At 32.7% G+C, this 24876-nt stretch overlaps 1 protein-coding gene across 1 annotated transcript; it reads left to right on the forward strand.

The window, feature by feature from the left end:
• Positions 1-10055: 10055 nt before the first annotated feature.
• On the forward strand, positions 10056-24849 carry LOC132725377 (peptidyl-prolyl cis-trans isomerase FKBP8-like; the record flags this gene model as incomplete). The annotated part of the gene is given in 11 exon segments (XM_060710479.1): positions 10056-10169; positions 13953-13995; positions 14671-15021; positions 15352-15493; positions 16361-16448; positions 17129-17239; positions 20319-20396; positions 22796-22919; positions 23496-23585; positions 23895-23981; positions 24752-24849. Coding segments are annotated over 10 exon segments (1211 nt in total), but the record flags the coding sequence as incomplete, so codon positions are not given.
• Between the last annotated feature and the right edge of the window lie 27 nt (positions 24850-24876).

Here is a 24876-nt window from a genome sequence, read left to right on the forward strand (position 1 = left end):
TCTTAAGGGATCAACCTCATACTTCAAATATATTTACGTTATCATCATCCCCATCTTATGTGACAAGGTTCATAACTCTAGCACCAATATTTTCAGATTTATCTCCCTTTGAACTTAGAATTTTCCATAAAAAATATTATTTTTTACTGTTACTTATTTATTTCTAAAGGGATCAACTTCATACTTCAAATATATTTACGTTATCATCATCCACATCTTATGTGACAAGGTTCATAACTCTAGCACCAATATTGCAATAATTATCTCCCCACAAACTTAGATTTTTTTACTAGAAAAATGTTATTTTTTATTATAACATTTTTATTTTTAAAGGTATCTACTTCAAACTTCAAATACTTATGCCTTATCATCAATTACATTTTATGTGACAATGTTCATAACTCTTGAAGCAATATTTACAGATTTATTTCTCTTTGAACTTAGGATTTTTTTTAAGAAATATGTTTACTTCTTTACTTTTTAAGGTATCTACTTCAAATATAATTATATTTCTTATCATTACACAAATGTTGTGTGACAAGGTCCATAACTCTAGCATGACTATTTCTAGAATTATTCCCCTTGACCTTGGAATTAATGTTAACAAATGTTATTTTTTTACTATAACTTAATACATAATTATACATAATTGATTTTTCTTTCATAGTTTTGTCCTCCTTACTGTGTCCAGTATTTTATTAGTCGAGCTTCGCTGTCTCCTGTGACAGCTCTTGTTAGCTCACCTGTCACAAAGTGACATGGTGAGCTTTTGTGATCACTTTTCGTTCGGCTTCCGGCCGGTGTCCTTCCATGAACTTTTACTTTAAAATGACATCTCCTCATAAACCACTAAGCCAATTTCATCCAAACTTCACAGGAATGTTCCTTTGGTGGTCACCTTTAAAATGTGTTCAAAGTATTAAATTACATGCAGAACTCTGGTTGCCATGGTCACCGAAAGAAAAAACTTTAAATATCTTCTTTAAAAAAAACCCTAAGAGCTAGAGCTTAGATATTTGGCATGAAACATCTTCTAATGAGTGTCTACAAAGTTTGTTCAAATTAAAGCCCTGCGGTCAAAATTGGCACCGCCCAAGGGTACGTCTTTGATTTTCCCTATATGCATATAGTAGTAACTTAAAAAATCTTCTTTTAAAGAACCCAAAGAGCTAAGGCTAAGATATTTTCATGAAACATCTTCTAATGAGTGTCTACCAAGTTTGTTCAACTAAAAGCCCTGGGGTCAAAATGGCCCCACCCCAGGGGGTCATTGATTTTCCCTATATGCATGTTGTAAAAACTTAAAAAATCTTCTTTTAAAGAACCCAAAGAGCTAGAGCTGAGATATTTAGCATGAAACATGTTCTAATGGGTGTCTACCAAGTTTGTTCAAATAAAAGCTCTGGGATCAAAATTGGCCCCGCCCAAGGGTTATTGATTTTCCTTATATGTGTATAGCAAAACTTAAACATTTTCTTGGAAAAAACCCAAATAGCTAGAGTTTAGATATTAGGCATGAAACATCTTCTAGTAAGTGTCTACAAAGTTTGTTCAAATAAAAGTTGGTTAAAATTGGCCCTGCCGGGGGGGGGGGGAGGGAGAACGGGGGGCGGGGCAGGCTATATGTCAGCGACCTCAGGGCCATCATGGCCTTCTTGTTTACTTTTCCATTGCTTTTTTTGTCAGGGCATATCTTGAAAACTACTACATTTGTAGTTGGGATTCAAAACAATTTAATACAATGGTCATGCACTTTGAGAGGAAGTGCAATGCACAAAAACCATAAATCCATCTTGACTTATTACAGAGTTAGTGCCATTTGATACTTTTCCTTGTCATGAGCATAACTTGAAAATTAATGGTTTGAATTCAATGAAACTTCATGCAATGGTCAATCACAATAAGAGGAAGTGCAGTGCACAAGAACCATAACTCTTATTATACAGGGTAATTATAGAGTGATTGCCCTTTGTTACTTTTCCTTGTTGCAGACCATAACATGAAATCTAGTGGTTGGAATTCAATACAATTTCATACAATGGTCAAGGGCAGTCAGGTGAAGTGCAGTGCACAAGAACCATAACTCTATTTGGACTACATGTAATTACATAGCTATTGCCCTTTGTTACTTTTTTGTTCAGTGCTTACCTTGAAAACTGGTAGTTGGAATTCAGTACAACTTCATACAATGGTCAAGCGAAAAGAGAGGAAGTGCGGTGTACAATAACTATAACTCCGTCTTCAGTATTTGTAGAGTCATTGCCCTCGGCAAGCCTCGTAACCGCCCAATGGGCGGGTCCCCTCTGGACGGATATTCCGGTCCGAACCGCAATATATGCCAGATATTATTACTCTATTTCAATCCTTTTACAACGTATTCTGTTACTAGTAGCTTCCTCATTTTGGAAGCAGTCTTGCGGGGGTATTAATCACATTTAGTGATAGTTATAGTTTTTATTTCTCAAACAAATTTACATTCGGGCGTATATTGCCCCGCCTTTGCGGTGCTCTTGTTTTTTTAATGACAAGAATTCTGGACGGCGGGCATTTGTGTTCATCAAACATGTTCTTGTCGTTTTCTTAATCGAATTGAGGAACATACAGAAATATGTAAATACATGTAAATTTCAATTATTAATGTTAATTTACTCACATACAATATTATGACAACATGATTGTTAACGTCACTTTTATCTAGGATCGATATTTATTTGAAGTGTACTAACCTGATTATCTGTTTGACTTAAAAAAAAGGAATTAATTATCTGGCATGTTAATTAATTAGTCTAAATCGAACCATTTGATTGGTCAATTCTGATTTCTTAATCCATAGAATGCAATTTCAACCGATGATTTCATTATTTCTTGTTCGGATCATTATTGAAAGCATTGCTACAATTATACTTGTATCAATTAAAAAGAGTCAGAACTATTGAGAAGTCAGAGCATAAAGATGTTTAAACACACGGTCTAACTTGCGCATGCTTTTGTCTTACGCGACCACTGTTAATTTCCCCCTATGTCTTTCATGTATAAATTTAAGCGACTTTTGCTTAACGCGACCGGTGACCGCTAATTAGTCAGATTATTGAGATCAATCTTTTCATTAAAGTTCAAAGCGATGGTTTTAAATGCATAGATCTATCCGTTAGTTTGTGCTTGATATAATTATAATCTAAAGGATAAAACATTATTATACGTAAATGGAATATTTAACAACAGAGACAATTGTGCCACAGAAATGCTAAGAAAATTATGGAAAAAAAAAACTAACTCCACAGATCCCCGTCAAAAAATCCTGCACAATATATAATGGAATCAAAACCATATATGGATTAAAATGAAAGTGCAGTAGTGTGTATCCCCTGCATGACCAACTAAATTCAAACATCTAATATTAGTAGACGGTAGTGTATAATTTCCTTTTAAAACTTGTTTGTAACCATAAGTAACCCTTGTAACCGTGTGTGCGAGTCTTAAAAATAATTGTGTTTTAAGACATATCTAATCAAAACAGCCGATCACCACATTGTTGACAACAGTGCATAACTTGTAAACTTCCTGACCCATGTAACAGCTTTAAATTTACAGTAACGGGAGAAATATTCAATAGTAAAGGAAGTTATACCATTATATCAACTTCCAATATATAATGGTCATATTTGCAACTCATTCTCATCCTTCAGTAAAATATTTTGATTACAGAAATTTATTGAAATATATGACAGTCTTGAATAACAGAATGAATAAACTACTTGTGTGAAGCTGTGTTCCTTTTTACAGGTCAATTTATGCTAGTATTTTCTTTTTAAAAAAACTGCAAGTATTTTTAATGACACTTTATTTTCATATTGTTACCGTCTATAGTGTGTAGCATTTTAAACATAGCATACATGTATCTACTTTATGTGAAGTAAAAAATCTTAACAATACTTTTTAATATCAAATTTGAGTATTGTATATCTTTAAGGCCATTTAGCGGATATTAATTAATTCGCTTACAAAACCAAATTATGCCTCAGGTTGCGCGGGTGACACGACTTCAACGACGCCAAATTCGTATTATTCAGTCGACACAGATCGAGATACGAATATAAGACTTGGAACTGAAGAATCGTGGATAAGTCGTCTAAAAAACAACATCACCCACGGGACTTAATCTAACCAACTAACACAGAATTTTGGGCAAAGGTACAATACAATCAAAATAATATGTCTCAAAATTATTTCTATTGATAAAGCACCTCCCCTCCAAGCTAATGCCAGCCTCGTCTGATCAAATTAATTGTTATCATATCAAAAGACAGTAGTACAATGTATGTTGATTCGTAACTTATTCTATAATGAAATTTATTAAATTGTTCACTAAGTTTATTAAATCATCATTGTCTTTTTGAAAAATATAATGTAATATAGTATCAAACTTTCTATTTATAAAGCCCGCCGAATCAAGCTCATACCAGTCTGATAAACAGTAAGTTTAGCGTGTAAGCACTCTAACACCGTATGCTTATGCTTATTTGCTGTTGATTAAAAGAAATTGTGTAGAAATTTGTTATGTATATGACCACTGCTGATTTTAGTTTGAGAATGAGCTACTGTACCCCCGTCGACATTTTGGTTAAGTTTTTGCTTGCAAGTTAGTATCTATAAAACTACTGAAAGAAATGGCTAAAACTTCACAAGCTTGTTAATTTTCTGTGAATATCTAACATGATCATCGCTCTGATTTGATTTTTTTTTAACATATTTATGACCCCGTTTCGACTTGGAAATATTTGGTTAAGCTTTTGTGCGCAAGCTGGTATCTACTGGTAACTACTGAAGGGAATAGGTGGAAATTTCAAATTTATTTGTGAGCATTGCCTATAGCCCATAATTCTAAGCCCCTATTAAATTCTACTATTGATTTTGACAGAATTGTGGCCCCTTTTTAACTCAGAAAATTCTACAGTCTCTTGTTTTACTATCGCCAAACTATAACCGCTCCATATACGACTACTAGTCTAGCAAGGCCCTCCTGTTGAAAAACTTGGGAAAATTTGGTTTATCCCTAATTTATTTTAGTACATCATTTAGTGAAGGTTAAAGCGGTTTAAAATGAATGGAATGATCGATTGTACACTGCCTTTATGGTAACAAGAACATTTTGAAAAGACTTAGTGGCGTCCTTCCAATAGATATTTTTAGTGCTGGTTAACCTTAAGTCACAAAATTGGTGGGGGGAAAATCCCGGGATCGCCTTTAGAAAAGCCGGGATCCGGGATCGTATTAAACATATAGTAATCCCGGGAATTGACCACCCGTCATCGATAAATTATCGATTATTTCATGCCTTTTGTCAAAGATATGCTTGTGATATGCTTGTTGACAATTTTAATGATGTTTTTTTATCGTTGATGGCTATGATATATATTTGTATTTGAATGATTTTCGTTGAGACTCGCATGTACTGTAATTCTTTATACATGTGTCTTGGTTGGTTATTTCATATGTTTGATAATGGAAACGTTTAATTAATAACAGCCGTACTAAAAATACTACAATTTGTACGAAAATAAAGTTTAGATTATTATTATAATTGTTGTTTAATTATTATTATTATTATTATTATTATTATTATTATTATTATTATTATTATTATTATTATTATCATTATTAATTGACCTCAGAATGTCACACACCCATAATCTTATTTAATATTGTAAGTACATGTACTGGCAGTGGAAGTGATTGTATATTGGTTTCGAGATATTGACACAAATGACACGTGCACTTTTATAATAAATAGTTTGAGAGATGAGAGACACCTGTCTGGTGAACCAAAGCGTGATTGCTACGTAAAGTGAGATTAAGCGGTTTTTTTTATTTTATTAAAATACATTTTGTTTGATTTGTCACGGAACAAGATGACCTTTTATATAAATCACTGGATTTTGATTTCCCTATAAATTATTATAGTAATTTCCACTTGTCAAACAGAATCAGACTTGTAATGTTCAAATCATTTTACTCCTATCAATATATGAGTATATTGTATCTTTAAAATATTAAAACAAACGTTTCAATAGGACAGATTATCATTTTCCCTATGGATTCATTACGATACGTGTACAATATTTTAAACAGAATATCTTTGATCTAACATATAAATCACATTCAGAAAAGCCGGGATAGTATTAGATATATAGAGATCCCGGGAATTAACCACTGCCATGTCATATTCAGAAAAGCCGGGATAGTATTAGATACATTTGTATATAGAGATCCCGGGAATTGACCGTCTGCCATATGACATTCAGAAAAGCCGGGATCGTATTAGATATATAGAGATCCCGGGATTTGTCCACTGCCATGTCACATTCAGAAAAGCCGGGATCGTATTACACAAAGAGAGATACCGGGAATTGACCGTCTGCCATATCACATTTGAAGAATAGCCGGAATTGTATTAGATAAATAGAGATCCAAGCAGGATAACATTACGAAAAGCCGGGATCGTACTAGACAAGCTGTGTCTATCATCATCATCATCGTCATCATTATTATATGTTATTACTTTGCAGTAATGCAATAAATTTGTACATACTTGGGTTAACAAAATAATATCTTTAAAGGTTACGAATATTTGTATAACATGGACATATAAGATCAAAATGAAATTCGACTTCTAAGTCTCTCAAAGAACAACATTCAATTTGGCAGTATTTGTATTCTATTTCTAGCATATCTGCCAGTTTGTATTCTTCGGTTGTGTGCAGAAGTTCTTAATCTAGTTACAAATCGTCTCTAATGTTCAGGCAATATATCTAAATAGCTTTCGTTACAAAAAAATCACATATACAGACATATAAATAAACACATGTTTCAACATATTAAATCAATTCAAAGCTGCATTCCTCCAGGTAAACGAAAACATTTCAAGAAAATCAAACTTGCGAAAAATGGAAAAGATTCAAGTAATAATCTACGTGATATATGCGATTAATGCATGATTTTGTCGTATTTATTACCATATACAGATTGATTGTATTTCTTTATGCGGGATAGAACTCTTACAAAGAACCAGGAATGTATATTATAATTATATAAACGTTCCTGAAAAATCGAAAACCATGTGGCAATGACTTTTTTCAAATATTAAGATTCACAATAGACGAAAATAAGATTTGTGTTGATATTACAAATCTATTCTTATAAAAAAATATATAAAAGTATTATAAACGTAAAAATATTATTGCCTTGTACATACATTTTCACAATTTTTATTAAAAATGCTTGTGGTTAATCTGTGCTTCGTAATAAATTGCTTAATATATATTTATAATATTATATATGTATAATTGACTCAGAGACATTTTGCAGACGTATTTATGTAAACTAATTATAATCTTTACTGTCACAGAATTTATTTCATTAATACAAAGAGCGACGCTGGGACAATTAACAGGGTCATATGTTGAATATACCATAATGCGGCACAGGGCCATAATATCATAAATCAACAGGGTGCATAACATTAATTACATCAGATTACGTCACTTGTGCTAGTTATTTAATTATGATCATTCTAGGTGCTTTATGACATTGGCCATGTCTCATAAGAATGACTACCAACTGTATGGTATTAATAAACACAGTTGTTACAGAAATAATTATTTTTCAATTATTAACGAAATTTCTGTGTACGTTTTTCACCTTGTTTATACGTTAAATGAAGAAACATATTTTCTTTACAATATCTAATAAGCAAAATATGAAAAATATAAAGATATTAAGTTGAAAAAATTCAATATATTTCATTGTACCTTTCATAAAATATGCAGTGCATTAAACTGTGAAGTGAAGTACGTATAATTTTATGACGATGCCTTTTATCTCTACTCAATTAATCCGCTGTGTGACACAATATATTTTTTGGAAGACTCAAACTTTTTTTATTGGCAAAAGCATTTTATAGTGTCCATCGCCATTATTTATAAGAAAAAAACCTGCAAAAATAAAAACATTTTCTTAAAATGTTTTTCATCTTATAATTGCTATAACTCGTGATATGGCGACTTTTATACCACGAGATGAAAAAGTCACATATTCATAAATTTTATTGATATTTATATAAAATTGTTTTTTTTTTTAATTGTATGTTGATGTTTTGTTTGACCTGACGCTTTAAAATATATCCCCAAAAAAGCCCCATTTTTGCATAAACTTATTGAAATGAAAGCAAACACTTTGTTTAGGAAGCTGTATTCCCTATAATTGGTCAAGTTATTTTGGTCTTTTCTTTTAAAATTGCCGTTTCATGACAGTGTTTCATACTGTGTTTACTGATATCGTGTGTAAAGATAATATATCTTATATGTCTGTATTAAATATGTTTATTTTACATTCAGAAAGAGAAATTATCAGTATTTTCAAATATCAAGTTTTAGCATAAATATTAAATCGAATTAAGGTGTTGATTTTTTTTAAATTCTATCATCATTATATTTTACATTTACCATGATTGAATAATCTTGCACATCTAAATGTTCATCAAGTTATGTAACGTGAATTACTATTTTCAATGTTATAAGAAAAGTTGTAGCCACAAAAGCCGGGATCGTATTAAAATATATATGGATCGAGGGAATTGACAAGCCCAAGAAGATAGATTTCAGAAAAGCCGGGATCGTATTAAAACATATAGGGATCCCGGGAAATGACCAGTTCAATAATATAGATTTCAGAAAAGCCGGGATCGTATTAAAACATATATGGATCCCGGGAAATGACCAGTTCAATAATATAGATTTCAGAAAAGCCGGGATCGTATTAAAACATATATGGATCCCGGGAAATGACCAGTTCAATAATATAGATTTCAGAAAAGCCGGGATCGTATTAAAACATGTATGGATCCCGGGAAATGACCAGTTCAATAATATAGATTTCAGAAAAGCCGGGATCGAATTAGACGTACAGATAAAGAGTAAATTCTCATTCGGTCTATTGGCCATATCACTAGACACCTTCAATACACCAATGTTTATTAACATCAGGGACGGCACGTTTTTGGTCCTGTACAGGGCATATTTATAAGGAAAATGAGGTCCGCTACAGTTACGTTCCTTTTCATTTTATAATTAAATCGCCAAAATATGCATAGATAAATAATTTGTTCTTCTTATAAAAATATTCATTTTAGACATTCATATCTGTTAATATGTGAAACATGTTATTTTTATACGATCCATGGATCTTGATTAATTGTTTATACATCTGTACTATATACCTTATGTTTTACATTTGTATTCCTTTTTTTTTTTTTTTTTTTTTTTTTTTGCAACGTGAAAGCCTTCTGGTATAGTATATATCATTAAAAAAACAACAACGTGATGTTCGAGACATTTGTTAATATGCAGATAAATCAGCATTTTATATAGTATTTTACACGTCTTTTACTTAAAATAAGCATAGCAAGTCGGACTTGTATTTACAATAATTATTTATAAATACTCAAGCATAACGGTCGCAAAAAAAACGTTGATTTTCCTACTTAGATATATAAGAGATCCCGGGACATCGTATTTAGAAAAGCCGGGATCATATCCCGAGAAATTTACCATTACCATCTTGCTTTCAGAAAAGCCGGGATCTATTAAACAGTACAGAGAATTGACCACCTGTCATACATCTCAAAAGTTTTTTTATTGTTATAAATTATGATAAGTATATCTTATGATCTTTTCTAAAAATAATATTTAAATACATGAACATAAAATTTAACCAATTATTGTATTAACAAAAACTTTGATTTTTTTCAATTAGGCATATAATTACAAGTATTGTGATTTCCGCATTTTAAGTTTGTTAATAAATAAATATATTTAAATCTTAAGTTAAATTAATTTACCATTCATTACATACAATAAAAAATAAAAAGTTATCGTTTGACCGCCTTTCATTACGACGATAATCAACACAAATATAGTTTATTCGTTTTCCCTATATATCTAATACGATCCCGGATCCCGGGCGTCCCGGATCCCGGATCCCGGGATTTTCCCCCCACCCACAAAATTGAAGCGTCTACCTACCTAGATTTCATTTTAGGAAAAAGAATCTGACAAAATTGGACGAAAATAAAAATATTCAGCATCTGTTGTCAAGACAATATTGTTTTTAAGGTAGGATAAGGGAATGTTTTCGTATGCTTCCGATAATAATTGATTGGATACTGAGTAATATCAAAGTTTTCAGTAGCTATGATATACCGAAAGTAAACTAGCATGGCATTTCGACAGGCTAAAGTCACCTTTGCCGGCTTTGACAGATGATTCAGACTTTGTTTGCCTTTTTAGCACACATGTCACACAAAGTGACATGGTAGAGCTTTTGTTATCGCTTTTCGTCCGGCGTCCGTTGCCCCAGAGAAACAGGAAACAGTTCTTAACTGTGACATACTCCCCCAGATTACAGAGCAACATCCACTGACAGCCATAATTGAAACTATACATGTTGGTGCAATACAATTTATGCATCAGTGGAAGACAATTTCTTTCCCCTATGTAAATTGTAATAAATGTACATTTCGCCCCATACAAATAAGTTGATATTTAGTTGCATTAGCATTTTAGATTAAGAGAATATTTTTTATTCTGCAATGATAGAATAGAAGAACAAAAAACATGAGTATCATTTATCAAAATTAAACTATTGAACAAAATCTGTTTCAGTTTGCGTTGGCATGTTCATTTTGCATTAATCTAACATATAATATTCAATTTCTTTGAAATCGTTTCTAATTAAATCGTCTAAATGCATTAGACCTAAATTAATGTTAAATGTTTGCTATACGTAATACGTTTTGCAGTGATCTGTTAAGACCTAACATAATATGGAAATAAAAAATGTAAAATATCAGAATAATATGAAATTAGGTGCTACCTATGGCGCGGAAAGCTCTTATGTATTATGATTTTAGCATAACATCTTTTTTTGCAGGTTTTTTGTAGCATAAACAAAACGAATAAATTGGTGGTGTTCAACCTATCATCGGAACTTAAGTTAAAGGGGGACCACTGCGCATGCGTCGGCGTTTGGAAAATCCCGTCCGCCATTTTTGTTAATCTCTAATCACAGTTGTTGTTTAAACGTTATTTTTAATGTGCTTATTTATCAAAAAGGATATGTTAAAGTAATTTTTTATTTTTATAATCGTTACTTTAATTACTATCAATGAAATGCAGGTTTACTTTCTGATTCTGTACATCATTCTTTCACCGGAAGTTTTATTAAGCATGCGTCTGCTAGCAATAGTCTGAATAATGTAGACGCTCATTAAAAGCACTCTGATATCTATATTTAGCTCAAAAGGATTTCAAAATGGCGGCGCCCATTAACTAAGGATTTTTCACAGCTCATTAGGTATAGGATCATATATATATTTTTTTGAAATTTTCAGTTAGTTTTAATTTGATTTCATTTAAATTGATATGCGTCATACATGTTATCTAAGAGCGCTTCAGCCCTCGCGGAGCCTTTGGCCCCGCTCGGACTTTCCGCGTAATAAGGATAAACATGAAATACATGTAGGTATAGGTCTTATAGCTAGGACTTACACATCTCCCTGGAATATAGTCAAAAGCCCCCCATCTAAAATGACACAGTGGACAACCCCCCCACCCCCCTTCAAATATACATATAGGACGTAAGACTCTCTGCGCTGGTCCATCAAATTTACATATAGGACCTTAACCTTTTCATCTACATTTCTCTTTATGTTTGTAACTTGTGTGCATGTTTGTATTACAGTTGTGTTTGTTTATTAAATTTTCTTCTGATCATATACCCTCATTGCAGTGTTATCTTTACAATTATGTATCTTGCTGGATGAAAAGGAAGAATACAAAGAAACCATATATCAACACCAGATAAATAATCTATTATGTATCTTGTATAGAAAAAGTATATTAAAGTCTTCTTTTGTGAAACTACAATGGCAAGAGCTTAGATATTTGCCATGTATCTTTGCTAAGTTGACATCTACAAGAATCTTCTCTAAAATAACAATGCCAGAAGCTTAGGTATTTTGCATGAAGCATCGCCTTGTGTAATAAATCATGCCACTGGGGTCAAAACTGGCCACCCTGGGTGTCACTTAGTTTATATAGATTACATAGTAAACTTGGTTAATTTAACTTATATATTAAAACAATTAATTAATTAAGTCTTTTTCTGTGTGAAACTACATACCACAAGCTTTTTGTAGCAGACATATACAAATATTTAAAAAGTTATGCAGCCTTGAAAAAAAAGACAAACCCACTTTGGCTACATTACTGGCTTTGATCCAACATGAATCTTAGGTGAGGCATCCAGGGCCATCATGACCATCTTGTTTAAAATTTTACTTTTTACTTTTCACCAATTGTTAGTTTAAATGGGCCAAATAAATTTACTTTGAATATAAGTGTTACACTTTCTTTACTGAATGGAAGGAGCATCAGGATGTCTATTTGGTGATAACTGACAGATTCACACTTACACATTAATCAATACCTACACTAATACTGATAGTACACGCAAGTCATTATATATTGATTATTAGTACATGTATACTGTTAATAGTACAGCTGCGTGATAGATGTGCTAATTTGTGAATAAAGACTGTTATCTGATAATTTGAAGGCCAATAAACCTAAATTACATGTATTCTTCTGATTTATGAAATTCAGAATTTGGTAAAATATATAAATATATTTTCATACTAAGTGTACAATGATGATAAATAAATCTTTTAAAGAAGGTTTGTGTTAAAATTTACACCTGAAGAAATGAGCAAGTTTTGGATAATAAATAGATTAAATGCTGTGAGGTACAAATAGGAATCATATCTGAATTTTGTGCAGCAAATCTCAGCTCAGCCAGAGATGAATCTTAGCTATTCTATTCTATAATCAATATCTAGGTTACTGATTATAGTAACCCAGTCAATATACATGCACAGGTGACTTTCACAAACTGATTTGTGTATTTCTCTTCTGTTTTGCAAAATGTATCGTTTCACAACTTAATACACAGCCCTACTCTTTATTATGGTACAAGCCTTACAGACCCTATAACAAGTAAAGAAACTGATAGCGAACGGCATGGATCTTCAGATCAGACTGCGCGGATTATGTTGGTTTTGTTGTGACGCGGCTCATTCAAGTGAAACTTTAGTGCTTTGGAGAGTGATATAGTGGTAGAGCTTCAGTTTCCTTACTTGGAGCTCGTGGGTTAGAATTCCACTTATGAGTAGATTCTCTTTTGACTTCCACAATCCACACTGTTGCTATAACTCAGGTTATCACAAACAGTAAGCAGTCAACTGGCCCGACTTGAAACACATGTCTAGGTCTCCCACATTGGGTTTGACATTTCATGTAGGAAAACAAAGAAACAAACTGTATTTGTAGATCTGATATCATGTTATTGCTGTATATGATTGTATAATGTTTTTATGTATTCACATGATTATACTTTATCACACAAAATATCTTTAATGGACCAGTCCATCTATCAATCTTGGCAAAACCATTCTTCATTTACAGGGAAAGTATCAAAACATATGCTGACTGAATAGAGAATTGTGCAGACCATGATTATAAAGCACGGATGCTTTATAAAGTAAACTTTTAAAGTTCCTGTACTAGCTCAAAACTTGCCTTAAAGGCCCATTATCAGACTGTTATGAAACTGCTTTGAAGGCTGTTTTTGGAAAGATATATTGGAAATAAAATTATGTCATTAGGAAATCAATATTGTCAACAACATCAGTTTTAGTGCAATTAGTAGGTGTGTAAGTGTGCTTTTGTAGCCTGTGCAATGTGCTAAGTATATTAATGATCGACATACTTGTACATAGATACTTGTGTAAAAGAGATTTTACTACACCTAGCTAACTACACATATGTTTTTACTTAAAGGATGTCGGGAACTGGTGATGTTGGACAAGATGCACAAACAAAGGTAATTAATTTATTTTTCTACAGCCTTTTACATGTATTTTAATTTTTGAAGTTTTATTTTTTTGAAGGTACGTTTAAGCTTGTCTGTTTGAGGAATAGCTACATTGTTCTCATCTGAGGCACCTGACTGGCCAAGTATTTAAAGCAGCATGCCTTTAGACTCATGTTAATTTTTTTTTCATGAAATTTTTGAAAACAAAATTCAAAGTAAAATATTGTGAAGTGAACAAAGAAAATAATTTACACATTTGATTGCAAACAGAACTTGCAATTCACGTAAATTACCAAAAAGAGGTAAAAATAGATAAAAATAGCCTTTACTGTGTTATGAACTTATTAGAAGTATGGTGATAAATACTGCAAAATCAATGCTACATAACATGTACATTATTTCTTGAATCTTGATTCTTTTTTACTTTTTTTTAAATTTTAGTACATTTTTCTTAAGTTTAATTTTCTTGAAATATTTTGGCTCACCTGGAGGCATGCAGCTTGAAACCAAAAAATGATATATTTACTTGCCCTGACTTTATTGTATCTCTTGATAAATTTTGTGTTTTTGCATCTCATTAGCTTTTGAATATACAGCATTCATTTGTTTGGTCTGCATTTGGCATACTCCTGTCATAAACTTCAAACAAAAGAATTATATAATTTTATATTTCTACTACTTCAGGCTTCTGAGGAAGGTGACAAAGCAAATCTAGTAATGAACGGTGTTAATAAAGATGACGATCAATCAAATTCTAATGAATTATCTCAGGATGGAAGCCAAAATCAGCCCCAGAAATCACTTAAAGATGAGAGCCCAGTACAAAATAATAGTAATGGAAATGCAGTTTTAGGTGACAATTTAGATCCAACTGTCAAGGAAGAGACCTCGCAAACTATTTGTAATCATGAACATTCACAAGAACAAAATGAAACTGATAAAACAGAAGAGGCTAGTTCTAGTGAAAACAAAACAGTGACAGAGGAAAAAGACGAGTTTATGGATATTCTTGGGAATGGAACACTTTTGAAAAAGGTATTCTTTTGGGTTTTATCTTACTTTAGGAGACATAATGCCACAAACAATTTTTTTCCAGATTTTATTTTTCTTTCAAACAATATATTAGCCATCTATTTACATTCAATAAATTGCTGCATGTAGTGACAAATTGTTGCGGAATTTGATTTGAAGGGATTTGAGTTTGTTTGAAAGGACAGGATGTGTGGTGATACCCAAAGCCAAAAGGAAGCAACAAATAAAAATTTGAAATTTTACTGTCAGGTTGTTTAAAAAGAGATTTTGCCAAGGAATAAGTATGAGAAATCTTTGTCCTTGAATATTGTGAATACTGTTTTTGTATTTCAGGTGATAGTTAAAGGGTCAGGTAACAGACCACAAATGGGAGAAGAAGTTTTCATAAAATATGTGCCAGAAATTCCGGAGCTTGAAACAGTGTTACCAGAGGAACAGTTAGAGTTTGTGTTAGGAGATGGAAATGTTGTACAAGGTAAATTTCTCTATTTTGCTTAAAAATAGCATTAGTTATTGTTGCAAGGTCAGTTATTAGTTTTGCAAAGTCTATTAATCTTAATTATTCTCTCATAGTCAGTTTAAAGTTTTTGTCTATCTTGACCACTCAATTAAATCTTTATGACTTTGTATCACACACAGCGGAAGATAAATGAGCCGTGTCACAACAAAACCAACATATTGTGTTTGCGACCAGCATGGATCCAGACCAGCCTGCGCATCCGTGCAGTCTGATCAGGATCCATGCTGTTCCCTTACAGACCCTATAACAAGTATAGAAACTGATAGCGAACAGCATGGATCCTGATCAGATTGCGCGAATGCGCAGGCTGGTCTGGATCCATGCTGATCGCAAACGCACTATGTTGGTTTTGTCATGACACGGCTCAAATAATGTTGATGGGCAAATAAAATAATGATATTATTTAATATATTGTTGTCGTCAGACAGAAACTTTAATGTAGCCCATTATTCAAACATTTTAAAAGTTATCAACATGAACTTTGGAATACTTGCTTATCATGAAATGATGTGGTTGTTAAACAAGGGGCATAATTTTGAAAACAATATTTTTGGAGTTATGCCCCTTATTAATTTTTTTCAGATGAGTGTTTACACAGCATGCAGTCTCGTCTTGTTTTACTCTACAGGAATATCTCATTTTGTCATTTGATCTGCCAATTTTATTTTTTCATTTTATTATTTGACATTTATAGCATTTCACATAGAAAATGCATTTAACATAGAAAATAGAATAAGAGTATGTCTCCATAAAGACTATCATAAACAAAAGTTTAATTTGACTCTCAGAATTATTTATTCTTTTTCAACTTTTTTATTGCAGCCTTGGATCTGGCTGTAGCACTGATGAATGTAGGAGAGACAGCTATTATAATATCAGGCTACAAATATATGTATGGAGAATTAGGCCTGTAAGTATAAATACATTGTAAACAGTAGGAAGGCGAGTTGACCTTTCCTCAATCCAAGCTGAAGAGTCATTCCAGTCTCATGTTGGCTAGGGAGGATTGGTTGTAGATTGATATTGTGATCTTTGATATCTATAAGAAAATATATTGTTATTTACATAAGAAAACGTTGAGGTTTGCTATTAAGAAAAAATGAAGAAAAATTATGTCCACAATGATGTAAAACTATATAAACTCTTATACATGTGTCTGGATTGACTTAAGACTTGGTCAGCCATAATCAAATGGTAGCCAAATATTTTTTGTTATGCATAAAGATTAAAAATATAAATGTACATGCCTCTATGGCTGAATGGTTATTGACTGAGAATGACTTTTATAGGTGTCTTTCACTTGTTATTTTTATGCCCCATGTTCCATAGATCAGGAGTGCATATTGACTTTGATCCAATCTGTCTGTCTGTTTTGTTACAGAACTGTAATCTTGATCATAATACAGAGTTTCTTTCACCTAGAGCCTGTAAACTTCACAGGTGCATGCACCTTTATGTAACTGGCCTGGCTCTACACTGGTGACTAAGACATATATATTTCTGTTGCAGCAGAGTAAAGGTTTTATAATTAACAACTTTACTTTTACATGTATATTCTTTTTTAATTTTTTTCTTTTTCTTTTTTTTCAGACAGCCTGATATACCTCCTCGAAGTAACTTTAAGTTAACTGTAGAATTATTAACAAACAAAGGACCTTTAGATTATCCAGCTATGGACTTCGAAACCAGATTTTCATTAGCGTAAGTATTTATTGATATGCAAATATATTAGAAACGGTGTCATATTTTAACCCATTGCCACATAGAAATGCTTCTGGACCACATGGAAGCCTCTAAATTTGAATGTAATGTTAAGATATTTCCATAGTGAGGACACTCTGACACTGAAATCACCTTTTACTGTAGTCATATAAATTTAACAAAGACATAGTAAAACATGTGTGATGATTGATTGATTGGTAACAAACATGTTGAAACAATGAGCCAAGTCAATAATTTAAAACCAGGAAACCACAAGGTATTCTGGCTAGTGGTTGGCAATATCATTTAGCCCAAATAGGTTTAAACACAAGCCAAAAATGTTAGGAAAGTCCAGTGCAAAATTAACATATGATCTACAAGTACAAAATATAGGTACATGTATATGAAAAACTTGGTTAACTACAAAAGCTTCTAGTAACTTATTATTTATTCTTGACTTTAAAGCAGCAGGCCCCCAGGTTTCTGTAAATATGTAAGAAAATTAAGATTATTTAATTTGTAAAATTGTTTCCAAGTGTATGATTTATCCAGCTGGAGACACTTACTTTTCACATAAATACATAAATTACCTATAACTTGTTGAAATATGCATAAAAATCTTGAATATTAACGAGGTTGAATTTTGGTAATGACAATGATAAATTTTGTCATATTTGGCATAAATCATTCAAAGTCTCACCTAAACTGTGAATATTAATTAATTAATTGATTAATTACAGTGATTTTTTTTCGTGTATTTTACAGCCGAATAAAGGCTGTTTCCCCTAGCCACAAATAGATATATTTTCCCCTAAAAATGCTAATATTTTCCCCTAAAATGCCCTGTGCACATTCTTCACCAGAACCATGACTTAAAAGCATCTGACTAATATCAGCTAGAAGATAAAGCTGTTCCTATAGATATCCTCTGCTATATACCATGCATGTGAAAGTGAAATGAAATTTAAAATTTTATAAAATGTTGGGTAAATTACATTCTCAGTTGTTGGTATTTGATTCCCCCCTTTTCTGATTTATCGCGCTATATTTTCCCCTTCAGAAAGCCACAGGTTGTTTTGAAAATTGCAAAAAAAATCACTGAATTATGCCCCCATTTCGAAGAAAAGGGGGTATATTGCTTTGCACTTGTCGGTCCGTCGGTCCGTAGACCAAATGGTTTCCGAGTGATAACTAAAGAACCCTTAGGCCTAGGAACTTCAAACTTGGTATGGTGATTGGTCATGAAAAGTAGATGAAACCCCATATTGATTTTGGGGTCAAGGGGTCAAAGGGTCAAGGTTCGCATTGACCTTGTAAGCAAAAACGGTTTCCGATCAATAACTAAAGAACCTTAAGGCCTAGGAACTTCAAACTTGGTATGGTGATTGGTCATGATCAGTAGATGACCCCTATTGATTTTGGGGTCAAGGGGTCAAAGGTCAAGGTCACATTGACCTTGTAAGCAAAAAACGGTTTCCGATCAATAACTAAAGAACCTTAAGGCCTAGGAACTTCAAACTTGGTATGGGTGATTGGTCATGATTAGTAGATGACCCCTATTGATTTTGGGGTCAAGGGGTCAAAGGTCAAGATCACATTGACCTTGTAAGCAAAAACGGTTTCCGATCAATAACTAAAGAACCTTAAGGCCTAGGAACTTCAAACTTGGTATGGTGATTTGTCATGATCAGTAGATGACCCCTATTGATTTTGGGGTCAAGGGGTCAAAGGTTCAAGGTCACATTGACCTTGTAAGGAAAAACGGTTTCCGATCAATAACTAAAGAACTTTAAGGCCTAGGAACTTCAAACTTGGTATGGTGATTGGTCATGATCAGTAGATGACCCCTATTGATTTTGGGGTCAAGGGGTCAAAGGTCAAGGTCACATTGACCTTGTAAGCAAAAACGGTTTCCGATCAATAACTAAAGAACGCTTCGGCTTAGGAACTTCAAACTTGGTATGGTGATTGGTTATGACCAGCAGATGACCCCTATTGATTTTGGGGTTAAGGGGTCAAAGGTCAAGGTCACATTGACCTCTTGGGTAAAAACGGTTTCCGATCAATAACAAAAGAACCCTTAGGCCTAGGGACTTCAAACTTGATATGGTGATAGGTCATGATCAGTAGATGACCCCTATTGATTTTGGGGTCAAGGGGTTAAAGGTCAAGGTCACATTGACCTCCTAGGTAAAAACGGTTTCCAATCAATAACTAAAGAACCCTTAGGCCTATGAACTTCAAACTTTGTATGATGATTGTTCGTGACCAGCAGATGACCCCTATTGAGTTTTGGGTCAAGGGGTCAAAGGTCAAGGTCACATTGACCTTGTAAGTAAAAACGGTTTCTGATCAATAACTTAAGAACGCTTAGGCCTAGGAACTTCAAACTTGGCATGGTGATTTGTCATGACCAGCAGATTACCCCTATTGATTTTGGGATCAAGGGGTCAAAGGTCAAGGTCACATTGACATTGTATGTAAAAACGGTTTCTGATCAATAATTAAAGAACGCTTCGGCTTAGGAACTTCAAACTTGGTATGGTGATTGGTCATGAGCAGCAGATGACCCCTATTGATTTTAGGGTCAAAGGTCAAGGTCACATTGACCATGTATGTTAAAACGGTTTCCAATCAATAACTTAAAGAACCCTTAGGCCTAGGAACTTCAAACTTGGTATAGTGATTGGGTCATGACCAAGCAGATGACCTATTGATTTTGGGGTCAAGTGGTCAAAGTCAAGGTCACATTGAACCTTGTAGGTAAAAAACGGGTTCTGATCAATTAACTAAAAACGCTTAGGCCTAGGAACTTCAAACTTTGTATGATGATTGGTCGTGACCAGCAGATTGACCCCTATTGAGTTTGGGTCAAGGGGTCAAAGGTTAAGGTCATGACCAGTAGATACTTGATAACCCTTATTAATTGTTTGATCACTGGGTCAGAAGTCATGCATAATAACCTTATCACATGACTAATTGGCTGCTGATAGGGGGCATACATGTTTTACAAACATATCTTGTTATTAATTGATATTTGATACAGAATGTAATACATTTTATGTATTTTGATATTCAGAAAGAAGAAGAAAGATCGAGGAAATTATTTACTTGTCAAAAGGAAAGAGTATTTCCCAGCATTGAATTCCTATACAAAGTAAGTTCATGCGTTTCTTTAATACTTATTCGTTATAAGTATGCCATCAGTATTAACTGAATTTTCAGGGTGCGAATTTTATCAATCAAAATTGTTCATGAAATTGTTTGCAAAATGTGCAAAAATCATGCACCATTGTCAAAAAAATTCAGAGTGTTTTATGGAATGCAATCCTGCGTCCTAGATGCATAAATTTACTTGCGGGACTTGTATAAAATAGAAGTCTGCATACGTTAGTATGCCCATAAGATAATTACAAAGACTGAATGAAATGCATTTGCAAACAGAAATTAAGATAAATTTGCTAACATGTCAAATCTTTGTGCCTATTTTTGTAAGTATTTCAAAACAAATCAAAATTATGAAAAATAAAATTTTAACTTGTTAAAATATTCAATTATACAATGTAAACCGTGGAAAAGGGATTGCCTTGGCAACCATTTGTCCCTGCATGATAGTAAGAGGCCACTTAATGGGTTTGAATAACTAGAGTCTATGCATCTCTTAGCTCCAGTAGGTGAGTTGGTTTTGACCCCTGGTGTTTATTTTTATTATTTATGTTTCTAACACCCAAGGTATGCCAGAATCATCTTTCCTGTTTCAACGCCATATGACCTAAATTTTGTTGGTGTGCCGTAAGACCAAATCAAACGAACAAATAAAATGTAAACAGCTGTAGTTAAATTCATGTTATTGTCAAATTTTAACAATATCCTGCCAAAGTGCTCACAATCATCAGTGCAACTGCTCTCTACTTTTGTTTTAAGAAATGAACTGGGGAAAACGGTGTGATTTTAAAGAAATTTTCCTGTACGGAAGATGCTTATGGTCATTCACTTCAATACTAATAGTGCTATTAAATATAAGCCCCTTTATAATACTGCAAGTTTGTAACGTCGCTTTTTATTGGATAATCGTGACGTTTATATAGTTTTATAATTATACACGGCTGCTGTTGATTCATGAAGAAATTTTACTTTTTTCTCTAAAAAATGATGTTTGCTGTATTATAAATTCGTTATAAAGATTGTTGACAGGTTATATGGCCGTATATAAACAGCTGTTTGCAATATAACCCTCACCTAGCGGCTCGGGTTATATTTACAAATAGCCGTTTATATAGGGCCATATAACCTGTCAACAATCTTTATAACTAATAATATAGAAGGATAAAAAAGCTCTTTATTTTGTCTTAAAACATAATTGCCCATCTTAGAATTAGCAAGTTTTGTCTTTTCTTACTTTGACTTTAGATGAAATTTCAACACATTTTCCTTTAATTAACATCTTTGTCAATAGCTTGCCTAATCATTGATATCTATACAGTGAAACTTGGTTATATTAGACTACTTTGTTATTTTCTCATGTGACCATCCTGTTAACAAGTTTTCATTTTCTGCTTTGTCATGTACTGTATGAATTTCTGGTACTGTCCAGGAAATAATTAAATAAGGGTACGGTTAGTGTTAGTGATGAATATTACCTAGAGCTTTCCCCAATCCTAAAGTTAATTATTTATTGTGATAATAGATATGAAAATAAAAATACTAAAACTTCTCAAATTTTATATGGCTTTTTATTTTGATTGAATATACTTTCTTTTGAAATAAAGTTAAAAGTTATAAGAAGACTTGAGCTAGGTTATTGAAGCCTACAACTGAAGACTACATACACAATTTAATAATAAATGCAAATAAATTTTGATAACAATAGATGTTCTGGAACTCGGCAAAAAGTGGGTTTTTCTCAGCTAATCCATAGATACAAATAAACTTCCAACATTATAGCTTCACTGTGCACTGTCTGTCAACCTGTTGTGCTTATTTTTGAAGCTGTTACTGTAAAAGTTTGTTTGTACCTACAGATTAACTGGGGGAAAAAACTCAGATATTCTTAATTCCCGATTAAGTCTATTTACCTAGATTTAACTCCATGACCTCTCTTGTATCTATTGCTGGCAGCATTGGTTTAAACCCTGTCAGACGTGCAGGAGCAAGGAACTTTACACTAATTGCTTTCTGGGTTGTCAGATTTATTCAGTCAAGCTCAAAATATGAAATTTTAATTTAATTTTTTTACAAAAAAATTATGTGTTATAGGAGTACCGGTATTCATTACTATAATATCCTTCCTCTGATGTATTTGATTTTAGAAATAAGGTATAATCGAGGTTGGCCCCCACTAGGCAGTGGCTGATGTTTTGAGAACAACAGCTTTGAAACTTTGACATTGTGCATTATTTTAGTTGCAGATTTGAATTTTTATTTTGACCAAGAGCCTGCCGTTTATTTATAGTTTCTGTGGCTTGTCCTGGAAGGGTTACTCCACATCATGTGAGAGAAATAAGGTCATAATGGCCGTATCGTTTAATGTAATGTTATCATGTTTTATATTTTTAGAGCTAGTAAGATTGTAGACCCAACATTAGGATGTGTATTTAACAATGTATCTCCAGAGAAACTTCAAGAATTATTAGAATTCCGAGCCATTGTTCACTGTAATGCAAGTCTTGCTAATTTCAAGGTATGTAAATTGTTTATAAGAATTAAGTTGGTGATAGAAAATTTAAAAAGTTGTTAATGTCTTTGTGAATGATATTAAAACATTGAAATTTATATATTAGACATTTTGCAGCTTAATTTAAATCATTTGTAATTCAGAAGAAAAATATACCAAAAAGAAGACTTTTTATACGCCAAAAGGCATGTGTAATAGGGACATATCATAAATTATATCAGTTTGGGGCACCTAAAACAGAAAGATACAAATGTATACAAAAGATAATTAATATAGAAAGATACTCAGGATTGAAAATTGAAACTCGTATTTTTGTGCTATTCTTAGCTGCTTTGAGTGAAAAGTAATTTTGGGTCATTTTGAGCTCCACTTTTTTTTCAAGGAAAAAAATTATTGGTAATTATCTCATTTAGAATTATTATTCTGGTTAAACAGAATAAGGGAATGATCTAAAATTTTGCACACAAGTGACCAATATCAAAAGGAATATTATTGAAAAATAATTTACAGTCCTGTCCTGTCAATTTAAAAAGACAAAATACCTGAGTGGAGTTCCTTTAAATAACTTTGTTGACATTTCAGTTGGAGTCATATGATGCGGCAGAAAAGTCTGCACAGGAAGCATGTTTACTGTGGCCATCATATAGCAAGGCTCATTGGAGACTCGCACAGGTTGGTGCACTTTTTTCTTCAAATTGTTGGTGATTGATTTATATTAAAAAAAGGTGAAAGCGCTAATTTTCATGAAAATTTTGAAAAGGTAGTTGAAAGTAAAATATTGTGATGTGAACAAAGAAAATAATTTATTTATTGCAGTCAGCACTTACAGTCCATGTAAATCACCAAAAAGAGGTCAAAATATGCAAAGATAGCCCTTACTGTGGTAGTAACTCTGTAGAAATATGGTGATAAACAAAATCAGTCTTTAACCGTATGCAACATGTAAATGATCACATTTTATTTATCTCTTAACATTTTCAGGCCCAGGAAAAGCTAGGAAAGTTAGAAGAGACGATAAAAAACTACAAACTGGCCCTTAAGTTTGACACAAACAATACAAATAGCAAAGTAAGTAAAAATACAAATAGCAAAGAAAGTAGAACTCTTTAAAGGTTGAAGCTAAGGTCAAAGTTTGTATCACAAATTGATGAACAAAAGAAATCTACACAATAATGTTCTTATATATCAAAAAGGTAGTGACCAACTTCCCATATGTTTTACTTAAATTCTCTTTTAAATCTTCCATTTTGTTTATTCCTTCATTATCCTGGCTCTTATTTGCCTATGAGGAACTGAGAATAGTCCAGTGGGATGTCCTACTGACAGCTTTTGTTACCTTGACTATTTGAACAATATGGAGAGCTATTGTACTCACCCAGGCTTCAATGTTGGTGGGACTCTTCAGTTAAGTTTTTGTATGCAAGTTGGTTCATCCAAAACTACTGAAAGGAATGAATTGAAACCTTTGCACACTTACTTGAGAGAATAATAGGAGGTCACTATCCAAGGCCTATAACTCTGACATGGATTTTAAATGGAGTATGGCCCTACTGAACATAAAAAATTCTTAATTATTCAGTCTCTTTTATTAGGAAAAGTCTAGCACACTGTCCTACCGACAACTCTTGTTTTATTATGGTATTGCTTTACAAATTTTATTGTACAATATATGTGGGAAATTTTTATCATTTAGTGTTAGTTAATTTATATTTGAAAAAAGTTTCAACATATTAAGTATTTTTGCGTTAACTACTGTTTTTTTAACATAAGTTTTTTTTTTTATTACAAATGTTTCAAATCTAACATTCTTATTACAAACATGTGAAATATTATTTCAGCTATTTCATGGGGAGTTAGAGAGATTGACAAAGATTTTAAAGAAGAGCAAGGCATCTGAGAAAGAAATGTATTCAAAAATGTTTTGGGGGTCTAACCCCCCCTAAAATGGAAAAAAATTTTAAAA

The sequence above is a fragment of the Ruditapes philippinarum genome, unplaced genomic scaffold (assembly GCF_026571515.1).
Source record: "Ruditapes philippinarum isolate M1 unplaced genomic scaffold, ASM2657151v2 ctg6512_1_1_1_1, whole genome shotgun sequence".
Taxonomy (NCBI): domain Eukaryota; kingdom Metazoa; phylum Mollusca; class Bivalvia; order Venerida; family Veneridae; genus Ruditapes; species Ruditapes philippinarum.